The 18586-nt window shown below is 41.0% G+C and overlaps 1 protein-coding gene across 4 annotated transcripts in view; it reads left to right on the forward strand.

The window, feature by feature from the left end:
• The window catches only part of Dnhd1 (dynein heavy chain domain 1), a 72474-nt gene that overhangs the window by 26800 nt on the left and 27088 nt on the right, over window positions 1-18586 (forward strand). For all 4 annotated transcript variants that reach the window (XM_075971781.1, XM_075971783.1, XM_075971784.1 and 1 more), the window contains exons 12-18: window positions 4517-4674; window positions 5409-5534; window positions 5621-5897; window positions 7452-7579; window positions 7668-7866; window positions 8235-8329; window positions 8863-9070. In XM_075971781.1, the coding sequence (XP_075827896.1) occupies window positions 4517-4674; window positions 5409-5534; window positions 5621-5897; window positions 7452-7579; window positions 7668-7866; window positions 8235-8329; window positions 8863-9070 (1191 nt within the window). The remainder of the gene's footprint in view (window positions 1-4516; window positions 4675-5408; window positions 5535-5620; window positions 5898-7451; window positions 7580-7667; window positions 7867-8234; window positions 8330-8862; window positions 9071-18586) is intronic.

Raw genomic sequence — 18586 nt, forward strand, 5'->3', positions numbered from 1 at the left:
CCCATTTATTCAATGATGCCCTTAGTGTCTGTGCTGCTGGGGTTATACGTAGGAAGTGGTCTCCTGTGCCCATGTGCTGTGGAGTACTTCCCACTTTCTCTTCTGTCAGGTTCAGTGTGTTCAGACTGATATTGAGGTCTTTAATCCATTTGGGCTTGAGTTTTGTGCATGGTGATAGATATGGATCTATTTTCATTCTTCTACAGATTGACATCCAGTTTTGCCAGCACAATTTGTTGAAGATGCTCTCTTTTTTCCATTGTATACTTTTAGCTCCTTTATCGAAAATCAGGTGTTCATAGGTTTGTGGGTTAAAGTCAGGGGCTTCTATTCGATTCCATTGGTCGACTTCTCTGTTTTTATGCCAATACCAAGCTGTTTTCAATACTGTAGCTCTATAATAGAGTTTGAAGTCAGGGATGGTAATGCCTGGAGACAATCCTTTATTGTATAGGATTGTTTTGGCTATCCTGGGTTTTTTGTTTTTCCATATAAAGTTGATTATTGTCTTCTCCAGATCTGTGAAGAATTTTGATGGGATTTTGATGGGGATTGCATTGAATCTATAGATTGCTTTTGGTAGAATTGCCATTTTTACTATGTTGATCCTCCCAATCCAAGAGCAAGGGAGGTCCTTCCATTTTCTGGTGTCTTCTTCAAAGACTTGTCAAATAGATCTTTCACTTCCTTGGTCAGGGTTACCCCAAGATATTTTATGCTATTTGTGGCTATCGTGAAAGGTGATGCTTCTCTGATTTCCCTCTCTGCTTCCTTATCCTTAGTGTATAGGAAGGCAACTGATTTTTTGGAGTTGATCTTGTATCCTGCCACATTACTAAAGGTGTTTATCAGCTGTAGGAGTTCTTTGGTAGAATTTTTGGGGTCACTTATGTATACTATCATATCATCTGCAAATAACGAAAGCTTAACTTCTTCCTTTCCAATACGAATCCCCTTGATCTCCTTATGTTGTCTTATTGCTATTGCTAGAACTTCAAGCACTATATTGAAGAGGTATGGAGAGAGTGGACATCCTTGTCGTGTTCCTGATTTTAGTGGGATGGCTTTGAGTTTTTCTCCGTTTAATTTTATGTTAGCTGTTGACTTGCTGTAAATAGCTTTTATTAGATTTAGGTAGGACCCTTGTATCCCGAATCTCTCCAAGACCTTTATCATAAAGGGGTGTTGAATTTTGTCGAATGCTTTTTCAGCATCTAATGAAATGATCATATGGTTTTTTTTCTTTCAGTTTATTTATATGGTGGATTACATTGATAGATTTGCGTATGTTGAACCAGCCCTGCATCTCTGGGATGAAGCCTACTTGATCATAATGGATAATTTTTCTTATGTGTTCTTGGATTCGGTTTGCCAGTATTTTATTGAGAATTTTTGTGTCGATATTCATGAGTGAGATAGGTCTATAATTCTCTTTCTTGGTTGGGTCTTTGTGTGGTTTTGGTATCAGGGTAACTGTAGCTTCATAAAAAGGAATTTGGCAATGACTCTTCTGTTTCAATATTGTGAAATACATTAAGGAGTATAGGTATTAGTTCTTCTTGGAAGTTCTGGTAGAATTCTGCATTGAAACCATTTGGTCCTGGGCTTTTTTATGAAGGGAGATTTTTGATAACCGTTTCTAATTCTTTGCGAGTAACCGGTCTATTTAGATCATTCACCTGGTCTTGGTTTAGCTTTGGTATATGGTACTTATTTAAAAAAATGTCCATTTCTTTTGTATTTTCCAGTTTTGTGGCATACAGGCTTTTGTAGTAAGATCTAATGATTCTCTGAATTTCCTGTGTCTGTGGTTATGTCCCCCTTTTCATTTCTGATCTTATTTATTTGCGTGTTCTCTCTCTGTCGTTTAATTAGTTTGGATAGGGGTTTGTCGATCTTGTTGATTTTCTCCAAGAACCAGCTTTTTGTTTCATTGATTCTTTGGACTGTTTTCTGTGTTTCTATTTTGTTGATTTCAGCCCTTAGTTTTATTATTTCCAGTCTTCTACTTCTCCTGGGCGTGTCTGCTTCTTTTTTTTCTAGAGCTTTCAGGTGTGTTGTTAAGTCCCCAATGTATGCATTCTCCGTTTTCTTTAAGTGGGCACTTAGTGCTATGAACTTTCCTCTTAGCACTGCTTTCATTGTGTCCCATAGGTTTGAGTATGTTGTCCCTTTATTTTCATTAAATTCAAGGAAGACTTTAATTTCTTTCTTAATTTCTTCCTTGACCCAGGTGTGGTTCAGTAGTTGACTGTTGAGTTTCCATGAGTTTGTCGGTTTTTGGGGGGTAGCGTGGTTGTTGCCTTCTAACTTTCATCCGTGGTGATCTGATAAGACACAGGTGGACACTGATATTTTTTTGTATCTGTGGAGATTTCCTTTGTTTCCGAGTATGTTGTCAATTTTTGAGAAGGTTCCATGAGCTGCAGAGAAGAAGGTATATTCTTTCCTATTTGGGTGGAATGTTCTATAGATGTCTGTTAAGTCCATTTGCTTCATTACCTCCAATAATTCTCTTAATTCTCTATTAGGTTTCTGTCTGATTGACCTGTCCCTTGGAGAGACAGGTGTGTTGAAGTCTCCTACTACTAGTGTGTGTGGTTTGATGTCTGCCTTGAGTTCTAGTAATGTTTCTTTTACATAAGTAGGTGCTTTTATATTGGGGGCGTAGATATTCAGGATTGAGACATCATCCTGATGAATTGTTCCTGTTATGAGTATAAAGTGACCATCTCGGTCTCTTCTGATTGATTTTAGTTTGAAGTCAGTTTTGTTAGAAATTAATATGGCCACACCTGCTTGTTTCTTAGGACCATTTGCTTGAAACACCTTTTCCCAACCCTTTACTCTGAGTAGGGGCCTGTCTTTGTGGTTGAGATCCAGCAGAATGTTGGATCCTGTTTTCGTATCCAATCTTTTAGCCTGTGCCTTTTTATAGGTGAATTGAGACCATTAATATTAAGTGATATTAATGACCAGTGGTTGTTTACTCCGGTTATTCTTATTGCTTTTGGTATTAGAGATTGTGTGTCTCCCTTCTTTGAGATGTGCTGGTGAAGGGTCACTAGATGCCTGGGTTATTGTAAGCAGTGTTGGCAGTGTTGGATTCCTTGGGTTGTGATTTTCCTTCTATTGCTTTCTGTAGGGCTGGATTTGTGGCTACGTATTGTTTAAATTTGTTCTTATCCTGGATTGTCTTGTTTTCTCCATTGATAATGAACGATAGCTTGGCTGGGTATAGTAGTTTGGGTTTGCATCCATGGTCTCTTAGCTTCTGCAGTACATCTATCCAGCACCTTCTGGCTTTCATAGTTTCCATAGAGAAGTCAGGTGTAAGTCTGATCGGTTTACCTTTATAAGTTACTTGCCCTTTTTCCTTTGCAGCTCTTAATATTCTTTCTTTAACCTGTATATTTTGTGTTTTGATTATTATATGGGGAGGAGATGTTTTTCTTTGATCCAGTCTGTTTGGTGTTCTGTATGCATCTTGAATATTTAAATGAATATCTTTCTTTAAGTTGGGAAAGTTTTCTTCCATAATTTTGTTGAAAATATTTTCTGGGCCTTTGAGCTGTGACTCTTCTCCTTCTTCTATTCCTATTATTCTTAGGTTTGGTCTTTTTATTGTGTCCCATATTTCCTGAATGTTTTGTGTTGAGAATTTGTTGGCTTTGCTGTTTTCTTTGATCTGTTCGTTCATTTTCTCTATGGTGTCCTCAGCATCTGAGATTCTTTCTTCTATCTCTTGTATTCTATTGATTATGCTTGTTTCTGTAGACTCTGCTCATTGACCTAGATTTTCCATATCCAGCTGGTCCTCAGTTTGTATTTTCTTCCTTGTCTTCATTTCAGTTTTCAATTCTTGAACTGTTTCCATTACCTGTTTGATCGTTTTTTCTTGGTTTCCCAGGGTATCATGTACGTATTTACTCATTTCTTCAAACTTTTTGTTATACTTCTCATCCATTTCTATAAGGGCAATTTTTACATGTTGTTTAAGGGACTCTATTGCATTCATAAAGTCAATTTTTTCCACTTCTTCTGAGTTAGGTTGTTCAAATACTTCTGTTGTATGATCATTGGGTTCTGGTGTTTTCATGTTTTTTTCAGATTATTGGGTGTATTCTTGCCTTGGCGCCTGCCCATCTCCTCCTATTGATCCTATCTAATGGGTCTTTTAAAAACCGGATCAGGTTTCGCTGCTGGCCAAGGGCTCTGCTTACAAAATGCCCTCGCTCTGTTTCCTGGTTCCTGCCGCAGGCCAAGAACCCTCTCACCCCTCTGAAGGGTCTTCAGGACAGGACCAGGCTCCCCATTTGCCAGTGACCTGGCCAACTAAAGGCCTACCTCTTTGATTTAATTGTAGTAGGGCGATCTGCTCTCCTTATTGCATGCCTGTCCCTGCCGCTTGCGTCTGCCGCCGCGCCGCTCCGCCTCTGTCCCCACTCACTTTTCTATATCAATTCTTGTACTTATTTTCCATGCATCACCGGACACCATATTTTTTTGTACCTAGAATCCAAGTTAAGCAGCATGAGGAAGAACATTCTTGCGCAAGTGCAAAGTGAATGCTGGAGCCGTAATAGGCAACTGATGACAGAGATGACAGATTTCTTGCAGGCCTTCCAAGCCATCAACTCAGACATCCATGTCATTGCACAATGCTCCCAAAAGGTGAGGTCTCCCCATCCCTTCTTCTTCAAATAGCCCTATATCCTGCCTGCTCACGGACTCAGCACACAGCAAATCTCTTTAGATTTCTGTTGAGCTTTATGGGGTTTGATGAGCTTGAACTGTGCTTACATATGTCATTTGTCCTTGCTGATTCTTGCCTGGTTTGTGCAGTGCTCTGCTTCCTCATGCCAGGAGCAGACCCTGAAGAAAGGAGATAGAGTCTTGCTTTAAGACAGTGTTCTCAACCTGTGGGGCCAGTCCCCTTTGTATACCCAACAACTCTTTCACAGGGGCTGCCTAAGATCACTAGAAAACACAAATATTTATATTGTGGTTCATAACAGTAGCAAAATTACAGTTACTAAGTAGCAATGAAATAACTTTATGTTTGGGGGTTACCACAGCATGAAAAACTATACTAAAGAGTCACAGCATTAGGAAGGTTGAGAACCACTGCTTTATGAGGCGTGGTTCTGTTCCTTGGGATAGTAAGTAATTTAGAGATATGTTGCCCTGTCATCAGGTCTGGGAGATAAGAACTAGACTGCATTTAAGACCCAAGTCAAAAGGGAATCAGATCCTAGATAACTCTCCTATCTCAAATGGTTTCAATGCCAAAACTGGGTCTGGACCTTCCAGATGCCCAATCTAGGAGATGGGTTGCCTCTTGAGGGTGAGTTCGAAGAGATGGGCAGGGTTGTTGGCGTGCTGGTCTCATGCTGTAACCTCTGCAGTTGAATGAAGCCAATGAGCAATACGGACAGCTGGAGGAACGAGTGGAATATGTCCGATCACTCCATGACATCATCCGCAACCACTGTGGCCTTTTTATGGCTGAGAATGAGACACTAGACATCTCGGTGAGAGAACAATGAAAGGAATCATTTATTACTCCTGGCCTTCTTCCTGTATAACCATATCTCACTGTCCTTTGCTTGCCCCACAGCTTCTGGATATATGGGAGACTTTTCAGTTTGAGAGAAGCCAGGCTTCCGAGTTCCTGCTCAGTAAGCGACATTCCATTGTGCCCAAGCTGCAGCAGTTGATGGCAGCAGCATTGACAGAGTTGGAGGACCTGTTGGCAAAAGCACTGTCTGGTTCCTTCATGGACCCTTCACAAGAACAGAGGAGCACTGAGCAACAGCTTGCTGCCTTGGAGCACCAGTTCTTGAACACACTCAACAACTTCAATGACCTACGCTATGCTTACAACACCTTCACGGGTACTGATCTTCACCTTCTCGTCTTTTGCCCTAGGATGAACCCTCCAGCTAAGATAAGGGATGGGACTCCAGGTCTTGTGTCTTCTGTGATCTTAAGCAAGCCTTGGGAATCAATACCTCACTGGTCTCTTTTACAAACAAGCATTGCAGGACAAAAGCCTTATTTGTTGTATGTCTCAGGTGTTGTGTTAGTGGATCCAGGAAGTTCATAGGCTGGTAGGGAAAACAAACAACTAAATGTTTCATTAGATTGTGATGGGCCCAGGTTAAATGCTGGTTTGTGAGAAAGTGTATACTTAGCATTGTTCAGTGTTGTCCCAGTTTAAGCAGCAGATCACAGAAAAGAATAGTCAGGATCTTGGTGTGGTAACTACTGCATCCAGCCAATGGATCTAGAAAAAAGACTGAAGGGGGCCTCACTTCCCACAGAAGCCAACCAGAACAGAGCTACTTGTATGAGATCAGTCTTCTTCTATAGGAGTTCAGCATGGGCTCTTTTCTCATATGCAATCACTTATCTCTTGGAAGGGCACATTGTGATTTGATCCTTGGTCAGCTACCAACTGGGCCTTATGGACAGGTGAAATGGGAGATGCTTTAGAACCCTCCTTCATTACGAATTTTTCTCCTTTTTTTAAGTACAGGGAAGCCTTCAGCCCACATCCTAACTGATGTTAACCATAGACTTGACCCTTCCTATTAGGAGTTTGAAGTATTAATAAAAAAGCAGGGTAGAGGAGTCAGGCCAAGTGGTACTAGGCCCAGAGAACAGGACAGCAGTGTGTTCACTTCCTTCTTCTGTCCTCAGCTCCTCACCTAATCCCAGCTTTTGTAAAAAATAATCTAGTCCTTTAGACCCTCTTGATTTAAAAAATTATCCTTGATTTCTGAGAGTTCATTCACTTATTCATTCATCCAACACTTACTTGGTTAGTGCCTGCCATGTACCGAACTCAAAGTGCATCAATGAACAAATGACAAAACAATTTCCATAATGGACCCAATATTGCAGCTGCAGAAGAAAGATGATAAATAATAATTATAAATTATAACTAAATTATGCAGCATATTAGAAAGTGATAGCTAATCTAGAAGAAAACATAGCAGATCAAGAGTGTCTGAAAATGCCAAGTGAGTTGAGAGCAGTGTATTATGGGATGGGTATTTGAACAAGGGCTTGGAGTTGGAGGTGGTGAAGGTGTGAACGGTGGTTTTCTGTGGCAAGAGTTTTCCATAAGGAAGGAGCTGCAGGTCTAAGGCCCTGGCAGAAGAGTGTGTGCCTGTATATCTGAGCTACAATCAAGTCCACTGTGACTGGAATTGAGTGGGTGAGCTAGAGACTAATAGAAGGGAAACTCTTTTGTTTTACCACTATGGTGTTTGCCCAGGAATCCTTTCTTTGAAATAATTGCTCTTTGGACGACACCACTTCCACTGTTGAACTCAGATTTACATAGGCAGCACACTTTTTTTCCCCTTGACTTTTGTTCATTAAGGGCTCTTCACTGACCCATTTCCCAAATAACTGAAGTCTCAGCCAGCCTTATTCCACAGGGGATGAGTGTACTATGTCCCCACCTACTTCTGGGAACCGGCCTATTATACAGCAGCAGCGCATCTGGAGGCTCTACCGAATCATCTCTGAAAACTTCAGTGAGTGGAAGTGCATGGCTTTTACCAAGGTACTTCCGGGAGCTCTCACCTGGGGCAGAAGTTGGCCAGGTGGTGGTGGGTGGGTGTCAGTCTGACAGTGAACTCTGCTCTGTGCAGTTCAGTCTTACTATGGCCCGGGAGAAGACAGATGCCTGGCTGACAGAGGCTGCACGGCTCAGCACCACCCTGGGGCTGCACAGTCCAGTGCTACAACGCTGCATGCGCATGCTAGAGGACTTTCGAAACTACCTGCCCTTGCTTACCAAGCTGGGCAGCCTCCAGCCTCAGAACTTTAACTGCCAATCCCTCTTGAGAGGTGTGTTTGGGAGATGGATGGGAAAGATACAGTGTTTAGAGCAATTCCCCTGCTGCTCCTGCTAGAGATCTTGTGTCCTCTTTTCCACTTATGCTAAACTCATTTCACCAGGAGGAACACATTCCTGTGCTCCCTCCTTACAACACAGGGTCCTCTCAATTGATGGGATTGGATGCAGGTTGAGGTCTGAGATCTGGGGGTTGAGTTGTGCCTGGACCTTGGGTTCTGAGTTCTTGGCTTTGTGTTGTACTCCTGATATTGCACTGCAGTCCAAGCTGGTCTGGGCTCAGGGGAGAAATGAGCACTAGGATGTGAGCTCTGCTCAGCCATGTGCTAGGACTTGCTCTGACTTGCCTGTTCTATTCCAGTGTTAGGGCTGGGCGGTCTGCAAAGCTTCGACCTTGTCACACTGGGCCAGCTGCTCAACTGTCCACTGCTGGAATTCGCAGACAGAATCAATCAGGTGGGGCCCACAAGGATGAGGGGACTGACTGGAGCCATGAATTGTAATGAAGTCAGTCAAGGCCTACAAGTCCCTTGGGTTATGAGGCTATGGGGCTATGGGGACGGCAGTGGTTATCACGTAGGTGAGAGGGAAGTTGGGAGTAATGACCTTCCTGGAGGGTAGGAAGAGTCTCCAGCCATCTACAGATGAAGATCTGATGGGCACTTCCAGACTCTTAATGCTTCCCCTAATGGAAGGAAGTGAATGGTGGCCTCAAAGCTGTGGACACATAGATGGACTGTCAACATTTCCTTGATCACTAAAGGACACAGGTTGACTCTAGGTATTGCCTGCTCAGTGGAGGCAGCGGGACTGGGCCAGGCGATAGTGGCACATCACTGAAGGCCAGCAGTTTCACTCCTCCTTCACAGCTGAGACCTCCACACTCCAGGCCCTTGAGTTCTGCCTCAGACCCAGTCTTCAAGTCCCAATTTCAAGACTGACTTTCTTTAGTCACTTTAGTTCTGGTTTCTGAGACATACCTTTTCCAGGTCTGGCAGTATGATAAGGAACGAATTCATGCCCAAGAAAGCCTTCAGCAGATGCAGCAGTACTGGGAGGGGCGCCAGCTACGCCTTCTCAACTTCATCCTGCATGTGCCCTACAAACCCCCAGTCTCAGAGCGTTCCAAAAGGCTGGTATTTCGAAACCTCCGGTGGGAGTTAGTTGGCAAGGATAGTGGCACATTCCTCCTCTCAGGTGAGTCTCAGCCTTTGTGATCCAGCTAAAGGCTTTTCTCATTTACCAGTTCTTGTCAAATATGGTTTAATGATAGCTTGAGGCATCCATGTGTTGAAACAGTATCTTCCAATTCTGTTAATGCCTTAATCTTTGCAGGAACTCTTTTTTAATTATTTAAATTTTCCCAGACTGATCACAGTTTTCCCTCTTTCCCTCCTCTCCTTTCAATCTCTTGCCTACCTCCCCTATCCACTCCTCTGTTCTCTTCAGAAAAAGGCAGGCCTCCCATTTATATCAGTCAGCCATGGCAGATCAAGTTGTGGTAAGAATAGGCACTCCTCTTCTATTGTGGCTGAACAAGTCAACTCAGTAGGAGGAAAGGGTCCTCAAAGCAGGTAAAAGAGTCAGAGACAGCCCCTGCTCCCACTGTTAAGAGGCCCACAAGAAGACCAAGTTATACAACTGTAAGGTATATGCAGAGGGCCTAGGTTAGTCCCATGCAGGCTTTCTCGTTGACAGTTCAGTCTCTGAGAGCCCCTAAGAGCCCAGGTTAATTGATTCTGTGGATTCTCTTTTTCTTTTTTTTTCAAGATGTACTTGATGATACATTTTTCCCTTTCTTATTGTTTTTTTTTTTGAGCTATATATTTCTCTCCACTCCCTTCCCTTCCCCTCCTTCTACCCTCTTCCATGGTCCCCACGCTCATAATTTACTCAGGAGATCTTGCCTTTTTCTACTTCCAAAACATGTATGTTTCTCTTAGGGTCCTTTTTGTTGTCTAGGTTTTCTGGGATTGTGAATTGTAGGCTGTTTTTTTTTCTTTGCTTTATGTCTAAAAGCCACTTATGAGTGAGTACATATGATATTTGTCTTTCTGGGTCTGGGTTACCTCTCTCAATGTGATGATTCTTGTGGCGTCATTAACCCCTCTGGTTCCCATAATTCTTCCTCCACCTCTTCCCCAAGATTCCCCAATATCCTAATGTTTTACCTTGGGTCTCTGCATCTGTTTCTATCGGTTGCTGGGTGAAGCCTCTCTGATGACAAGTGGGCTAGTATAGCAGAGATCACTAGAAATCATTTCACTTACTTTTTTATTTTATTTTTTGCCAGTCATGTTTGGTTCTATCCTAGGTCTCTCTATCCAGCCTCTGGGTCTAGGCTCTCCAGGTAGAGTCAGGGGTGTGACTCACGGCATGGGTTTTAACTGGAACAGTCATTGGTTGGCCACTCCTACAGTTTCTGTGCCATCTTTACCCTAGCACATCTTGTAGGCAGGGCAAATTGTAGGTCAAAGGTTACGTGGCCGGGTTGGTGTGCCAGTTCCTCTACTTGAAGTCTTTCCTGGTTCCAGGAGTTGGCTTGTTTAGGCTCTGTATCCCCCATTGCTAGTATTCTTAGTTATGGTTACCATCATAGATTCCTGGGAGTTTCCAATACACTAGGTTTCTCGCTCATCCCAAAAGATGCCCCTGACTCCAGTTGTCTTTTCCAGTACTCTCTCTGTCCATCCTCCTGATACCTGATCCCTTCTGTTCCCATATCCTCCCATCCAGACCCCTTCCCCATCCACCTGTGATGTCTATTCTATTTTCCCTTCACAGTGAGATTCATGTGTTCCTCCCCACCCCCTTGAACCCTCCTTGTTACTTAGCTGCTTTGGGTGGTCTGTGTTTTGTAGCATGGTTATCCTTTACTTTACAGCTAATATCCACTTATAAATGAGTACCTATCATGCTTGTTTTTCTGAGTCTGGGTTACCTCACTCAGGATGATCTTTTCTAGTTCCATCCATTTGCCTGCCAGTTTCATGTCATTGGTTTTTTTTAACAGCTGAATAATAACTCCATCATGTAAATATACCGCATTTTCTTCATCCATTCTTTAATTGAGGGACATTTAGGTTATTTTAAGTTTCTTGCTCTTATGAATAGAGCAGCAATGGACATGAGTTGAGCTGGATGAATAGAGCTGCTATGAACATAGCTGAGCAAGTGTCCTTGTGGTATGGTGGACATCCTTTGGGTATATGCCAGGGAGTGCTATAGCTGGGTCTTGAGGTAGATCCATTCACAATTTTCTAAGAAACTGCCATATTGATTTCCAAAGTGGCTGCACAAGTTTGCACTCCCACCAGCAGTGGAGAAGTGTTCCCCTTGCTTCGCATCCTCACCAGCATGAGCTGTCACTTGTGTTTTTGACCTTAGCATTCTGACAGGTGTAAGATGGAATCTCAGAGTCGCTTGTAGTCCTCTAATGGTTAAGGATATCGAACATTCCTTTCATGTGTTTCTTAGCCAATATACAATTCCTCTGTGGAGAATTCTCTGTTTAGATCTGTACCCCATTTTTAATTAAATTATTTAGTTTGTTGATGTCTAGTTTCTTGAGTTCTTTATATATTTTGGCAGTCAGCCCTCTATCAGATGTAGGGTTGGTGAAATATTTTCCCATTCTGTAAGCTGCCATTTTGTCCTATTTGCCTTACAGAAGCTTTTCAATTCCATGAGATTCCATTTATTGATTATCAGTCTTAGTACCTGTACTATCAGTATTATATTCAGTAAGCTATGTCCTGTGCCAGGGCATTCAAGGTTATCCCCCACTTTCTCTTCTATCAGGTTTAGTATATCTGGTCTTATGTTGAAGTCTTTGATTAATTTGTACTTGAGTTTTGTGCAATGTGATATATATGGATCAATTTGCAATCTTCTACTTGCTGACATCTAGTTAGACCAGCACCATTTGTTGAAAATGCTTTCTTTTTTTCCATTGTATATCTCTGGCTTCTTTGTCAAAAAAAATCAGGTGTCCATATTATGTGGATTTACATCTGGGTTTTCAATTCAGTTCCATTTATCAACTTGCTTGTTTTTATGCCAGTATCATGTTGTTTTTACTACTACAGCTATGTAGCACAAGCTTCATATCAGGGATGGTGATACCTTTAAAAGTTCTTTTACTGTATAGGATTGTTTTTTTTTTTAAATCAATCCTGGGTTTTTTGTTTTCTAAATGAAGTTGAGTATTGTTCTTTCCAGGTCTGTAAAGAATTTTGTTGGGCTGGAGAGATAGCTCAGTGGTTAAGAGCATTGCCTGCTCTTCCAAAGGTCCTGAGTTCAATTCCCGGCAACCATATGGTGGCTCACAACCATCTGCAATGAGGTCTGGTGCCCTCTTCTGGCCTGCAGACATACACACAGACAGAACATTGTATACATAATAAATAAATAAATAAATAGTTAAAAAAAGAATTTTGTTGAAAGTTTGATAGGAATTGTGTTGAATCTGTAGATTGCTTTTGGTAAGATGGCCATTTTTACAATGTTAACCCTACCAATCCATGAGCATGGGAGATGTTTCCATCTTCTGACATCTTCTCCAAATTATTTTTTTAAAGACTTGAACTTTCTGTCATACAGGTTTTTCACTTGCTTGGTTAGAGTTACACCAAGATATTTTATGTTATTTGTTGGTGTAGGAAGAGAGAGAGCTGCTTGTTGGTTCCCAGCTGCTCAGCCCCGAAATAATCACACAGAAACTGTATTAATTAAAACATCTCTTGGCCCATTAGCTCTAGATTCTTATTGGCTAACTCGTATGTTAATTTAACCCATTTCTATTAATCTGTATATCGCCACGTGGCAGTGGCTTACTGGCAAAGATTCACCATGTCTGACTCTGGCAGCTCCATGGCGTCTCTCTGACTCTGCCTTTTTCTTCTCAGCATTCAGTTCCATCTTCCCCGCCTACCTAAGTTCTGCCCTATCAAGGCAGTTTCTTTATTCATTAATGGTAATCACAGCACACAGAGGGGTCTCCCACATCATGTGGGTATTGTAAAAGGTGTTGTTTCCCTAATTTCTTTTTCAGCCCATTTGTCCTTTGTATATAGGAGGGTCACTGAATTTATTTGGTTTACTTTGTATCTAGTCTCTTCCCTGAAAGTGTTTATCAGCTTCCCTGGTGGAATTTTTAGAGTCACTTATGTATATTATCAAATCGTCTGAAAATAGAGAAAGTTTGACTTCTTCCTTTCCAATTTGAATCCCTCCGGTCTCCTTCAGTTGTCTTATTACTCTAGCTTACACTTCAAGTAAGTACTCTATTGAGTAGGATAGAGAGAGTGGGCATCATTGTCTTGTCCCTGATTTTAGTGGAATTGCTTTAGATTTCTCTCCATTTAATTTGATGTTGGCTATTGACTTGCTGTTATTTTGACTTTATTCTGTTTAGGTATGTCCCTTGTATCCCTGATATTTCCAAGACTTTTATCATGAAGGGGTTAGATTTTGTTAAAAGCTTTTTCAGCACCCAATAAGACATTTTGTGGTTTTAGTTTGTTTATATGATGTGGTGAATTACATTGACAGATTTTCATATGTTGAACCATCCCTGCATCTTTGGGATGAAACCAACTTGATCATGGTGAATGATCTTTTGGATATATTTTTGGCTTCCGTTTTGGAATATTGTATTGAGTATTTTTGCATCTATGTTCATGTGGAAAATTGTTTTGTAATTCTCTTTCTTTCTTGAGTCTTTGTGTGGTTTGGGTATCAGAGTGACTATGGCCTCATAAAAATGAATTTGGCAATGTTTCTTCTGTTTCTATTTTTGTGGAATAATTTGAGTCTTTTTTTTTTAAAAGCTGGGTAATGGTGGCACATGCCATGCCTTTAATCCTAGAATAAGCAGGTGGAACTCTGTGAGTTTGGGGTCAGGTTGGTCTACAGCTCAAGTTCCAGGACAGCTATGACTACACAGAGAAACTCTGTCTTAAGAAAGAAAGAAAGAAAGAAAGAAAGAAAGAAAGAAAGAAAGAGAAAGAAAGAAAGAAAAAGAGAAGGAAAGTATTTGTGGTTATTTATCTCTACTTGTCAATACTCTGTCCTCTGGATTTTATCCTGCTGATTTTACCCTTTTCCCACTCATCCATTTATTCTCACACACACCCCCAGTTGACAGAAGAGAACTATATTGGGTCCCTGAGTTTGGGGTCAAGCAGGACTTCAGCTTTATTTGCCCTTCTTCTTGGGGCACAGGTTGTTGGTGTGGCTATACTTCTTGTGGCAGTTGATCACACATTCAAATTCACGATAGATCACCATATAGAGGACAATAAGTAAGGGAAGACTAGTACTTGTGGCAGATTGTGGCAGTTGTACTTCTGGGTGAGCTCACTAAGGGCTACTTCAATGATGTCACCATGTGCAGGGTGTACACTTTCTGGATGTTGTAGTTAGGCAGGGTGTGGCTATCCTCCAGCTACTTGTTGGTGTTCCTTCTTCCTTTCTTTCTTCCTTCCTTCCTTTCTTCCCCCCCTCTCATTTATTTATTTATTTATTGACTGATTGATTGATTTTTCGAGACCGGGTTTCTCTGTAGCTTTTGGTTCCTGTCCTGGAACTAGCTCTTGTAGACCAGGCTGGCCTCGAACTCACAGAGATCCGCCTGCCTCTGCCTCCCGAGTGCTGGGATTAAAGGCGTGCGCCACCACCGCCCGGCTCATTTATTTATTTTTTGTTTTTTGTTTCCAAGATGGGGATTCTTTATGTCGCCTTGGCTGTCCTAGAACTAGTTATGTAGACAGACAAGTCTGTCCTCAAATTCACAGAGATCTGCTGTCCTCTGCCTCCCTAAGGCTGGGATTAAAGATGTGCGCCAACATCACCCAGCCAATATCATACGTTTAAATGCATGATAGACTACCATATTGAGGACAGTAGGAAAGAGAAGACCAGCTCAAAGAACCAGGGTTATTAAGAGAAGTACCACTTTAGACAGTGGTCCCAGGCTAACTTTTCAAAAAGTAAGTTTGTCAGACTTGCAATGTGAGAAAAACATTCCACATAGGGAGCAGCACTTTTACAACTTAGGGGAAGAAAGGGTTTATTTATCTTATAGGTAACAGTCCATCATCATGGGAAGCCAAGACTAGAACTCAAGGCAAGCATCTGGGACAGGAAATGGAGCAAAGACCACAGAGGAATGATTGTTACTGGCTTGCTTCCTCTGGCTTACTTAGTTACTTCTCTTATATAGCTAAAGCCTACCTGCCTAGGTATGGCCTGCTTACAGTGGAAGGGGTCCTCCTACATCAATTAGTAATCAAGAAAATGTCCACAGATGAAAGTAGTTTCTTAACTGAAGTCCCTTCTTCCCAGATGTGTCTAGTTAAGATCTGAAGCTAACTATGACAAAAAGTATAAGAAGATGTGTTGGGAACTGCTGATAGAGGAGACATTCTCTTATTCAATATAATTGGTATCAGAGAACTCAAGAAATTAGTTAAATGTGTAATCATGATAGGTAGCTAGCTAACTAGCTAGGACGTGAAATTTTGGTTTATTGAGACAGGGTTTCTCTGTGCAGCTTTGGATCCCATCCTGGAACTAGCTCTTGCCGACCAGGCTGGCCTCAGATTCACAGAGATCCACCTGCCTCTGCATCCTGAGTATTGGGATTAAAGGCATGCACCACCACTGCCTGGCCAGGACTTGAGATTTTTCTTTTAGCTAAATTGTTTGCTAACATTTTATTCTAAGAACAAGAGCTTTTATTAGCTTGCCTTTACCTTATATTGTTTCCTTAACAACAGAAACCCTTTCTCACACATACTCCAGTAGTTACTTTATTAGATTAGATTACATAATTAAAACTGGGACAGAACTCACACAAAAAGGTTTTCAAGCTAGCTCATTTAACTTGCATTTAATCAGACATACAATTTATTTTGAAGCAAAAATGTTGGTGTATTCTAAATAATAGCTTCTGTTGGATTTTGATCATTAGACAGTACCATTGTAGTGGTTTGATTTGCAAATCTCCCTCATGCTCATGTATTGAGGGTTTGGGATCCTAAGGCTTTAATCTCTTGATGGATTCATAGTGTGATGGCATTGTTGGGTGGTAAAAAAGTAGGAGATGAGGCCTAATTGGAGGAAGTACTTCAGTGGGGGGTGTGTTCTTGAGAGTCATATCTTGCTTTGGCTCTTCCCATTTTCCCTTTTCTCTGCTTCCTGGCCACAATGCTGTAAACTGCTAAGTTTATCCTCCTCCATGATTGGCAAAAACTTTGAGACTGTGAATTAAAATGAATATATCCCTCCTTAGTTGTGTGTACTAGGTAATTCATCATAGCAATGAAACTTCTGATTAATACAGTCAGTATAACTATGATAGAAAGGAGAAAATCCACTAGAGGACCTTCCAACTTACTGAGATAGAGTCCAAAGACTACTTGGAAGAAGAAATAGGCACGAGAAGTTTACAAAAGAAATTATTCAGTACTATTTAAATCATAGAGAATATTTTGTTGTAGGAAATTGATAAAGTCAGAGTTTAATTCAACACAGAGAATTGGGAGGCAAAGAATAGAGAAAGGAAGATCAGTTAAGAGACAACTTGTGTAACACAAGTGAAAAGCAGTAATAGCCCACACTAGAATGGTAGCAATGGAGAATGAAGAGTAGATGCATTTGGGCTACTTATGAGTCTGTCTGGGAAAAATGTATAGGTAGTGTAAATTTGTCATAGAAGAGAGGATATGGGATATGTCTGTAAACAGAGACTGTTCATTTGTTTCCTGGCTGCCCAGACCCAAACAATAACATAGAAATTGTATCAATTACAACACTGCTTTGGGCAATAACTCAGCCATATTTTTAGCTAACTCTTACATCTAAAATTAACCCATAATTCTTGTCTGTGTTAACCATGTGGCTTGGTACCTTTTATCAGTGAGGCATTCTCATCTTGCTTCCTTGGCATCTGGGTAACAAATACAGACTGAGTCTTTCATCTTCCCAGAATTCTCCTGTTCTGGCCACCCTGCTTATACTTCCAATCAGCATTTCATTAAACCAATACAAATAACAAATCTTTTCAGGGTACAAGACCGTTGTCCTACAGTATATGTCTTTTCTTTATCTTTATCATGCATCCATGTTCATTATTTGGTTTGGAATACATTTCCTATCTATTTTCACATGGAATTCTTGTTCCCACCTCTCTTATTTAGGACTAATCATTTTCAGTGTTGACTGAAACATATTAAGACCAGACATCTGTAGTTAATACTCATACCATGATTCAAAGGATATTCTCTTCCCACTTTGGACAAGCACATTAATGCTGGTCTTTTTTGTTCATGTTTGACCCACAGTTTGTCAATCTGCTTCTTTGTTGTATTCGGCTTTCCCATATGCCCTTAGATTCCTTTGCTACTAAAGTAATTTTAAAAATTAGTGAAGTACAAAATATGGATTTTTTGTGAAGTTTAGTTCTTAAATTACCTCTAAATATAACTTCAAGTACCAAATGGACTCTTCCAATCTTCATTTGAGGTCACAGTCCTTAACCTACTTTCTGTTCAACTTTCCCACTGGCTCTAATTCACACAGAATATTGTATGCTTGACATTTCTCCCTACAGTTTTGTCCTTTCTCTATACTAGGATTCTGTATCAGCTCTGGGTATATTAGTCAAGGACACATTTTATGGTGGCCATACACCATGAAACTAGTGACTTCACTTGCCTGAATGAGCCCAAGAAGATGAAAACTTTAACTCTTACCACAGGAAGACATGTTATTATAGGGTTAATGACACTACTAATCATTCAATCTCCATTTTCGAATCTTATCAAAATTAGGAAGGACATACATGAAAAGGATAGTTCAACATCCAAAATATCCCCCAAGAAAATGTTCTTTTAAAATATATAATGTGTGGGCAGATGTAGCTAGATTAAGACTTCACGCAACCTGTTTTAACCTTCCCAAGATCAGATGAGAATCTCAGGTCTGTGTGGGTATATAAAGGAAATGTGGCATCTGAACTGTCAGATAGCTATGGGGATTTGTACTCTGCTCCACATTATTTAGACAAGCACAACTGATGCTTCCCCACCCTCTAGAGATCATTTAAAGGGGGATAAAACAGAGCACCCAAACTGTTCCAATATTGTTTTCTCTAGAGATACTCTGAGATGTAGATACTGTGTATTTTCTTTCAAACATGAGTATTTAGAGAGTCCTACATCTATCCAAACCAATCTCTCTAAATTCTGTTGTTAATCTAGTGTCTATGCTGTACCAGGCCTGGCCTCATACAAGCTAATTCTTTACATGACCCCCAAGGAGCCCCGTGTTAAGATCATGTGAGAAAATTTTGGTCTCCCAGGATCCCAGTCATCTCAGAATAGGCCTTCTTGATGCAAACATACTATGTAGGGACTTGGAGCCATGAGGTGTCTTTCTAGGATGAAGCTCTGGCATATTAAAGAACGCCTGTATAACTAGGTAAGAATGACAGTATCTAGCGGGAGAAATCTGCTGGGTTAGCATCTATACCCATAGCGCCTGTTTTAAGGTCTCAGTTCTCTACCATATCAGCTCTATCTCTGAGGACAGGTCTTAAAGTGATTGCCTTCCCTGGAAGGTCAAGATGTGTTCTTTCCTGCCCCAGTTCCTGCCCTTGAGTCACATATAATGATACCAGCTTAGCTGAGCTTTGACAGCACATCTTTT

This window comes from Microtus pennsylvanicus, chromosome 5 (genome assembly GCF_037038515.1).
Source record: "Microtus pennsylvanicus isolate mMicPen1 chromosome 5, mMicPen1.hap1, whole genome shotgun sequence".
In the NCBI taxonomy this organism is placed as follows: domain Eukaryota; kingdom Metazoa; phylum Chordata; class Mammalia; order Rodentia; family Cricetidae; genus Microtus; species Microtus pennsylvanicus.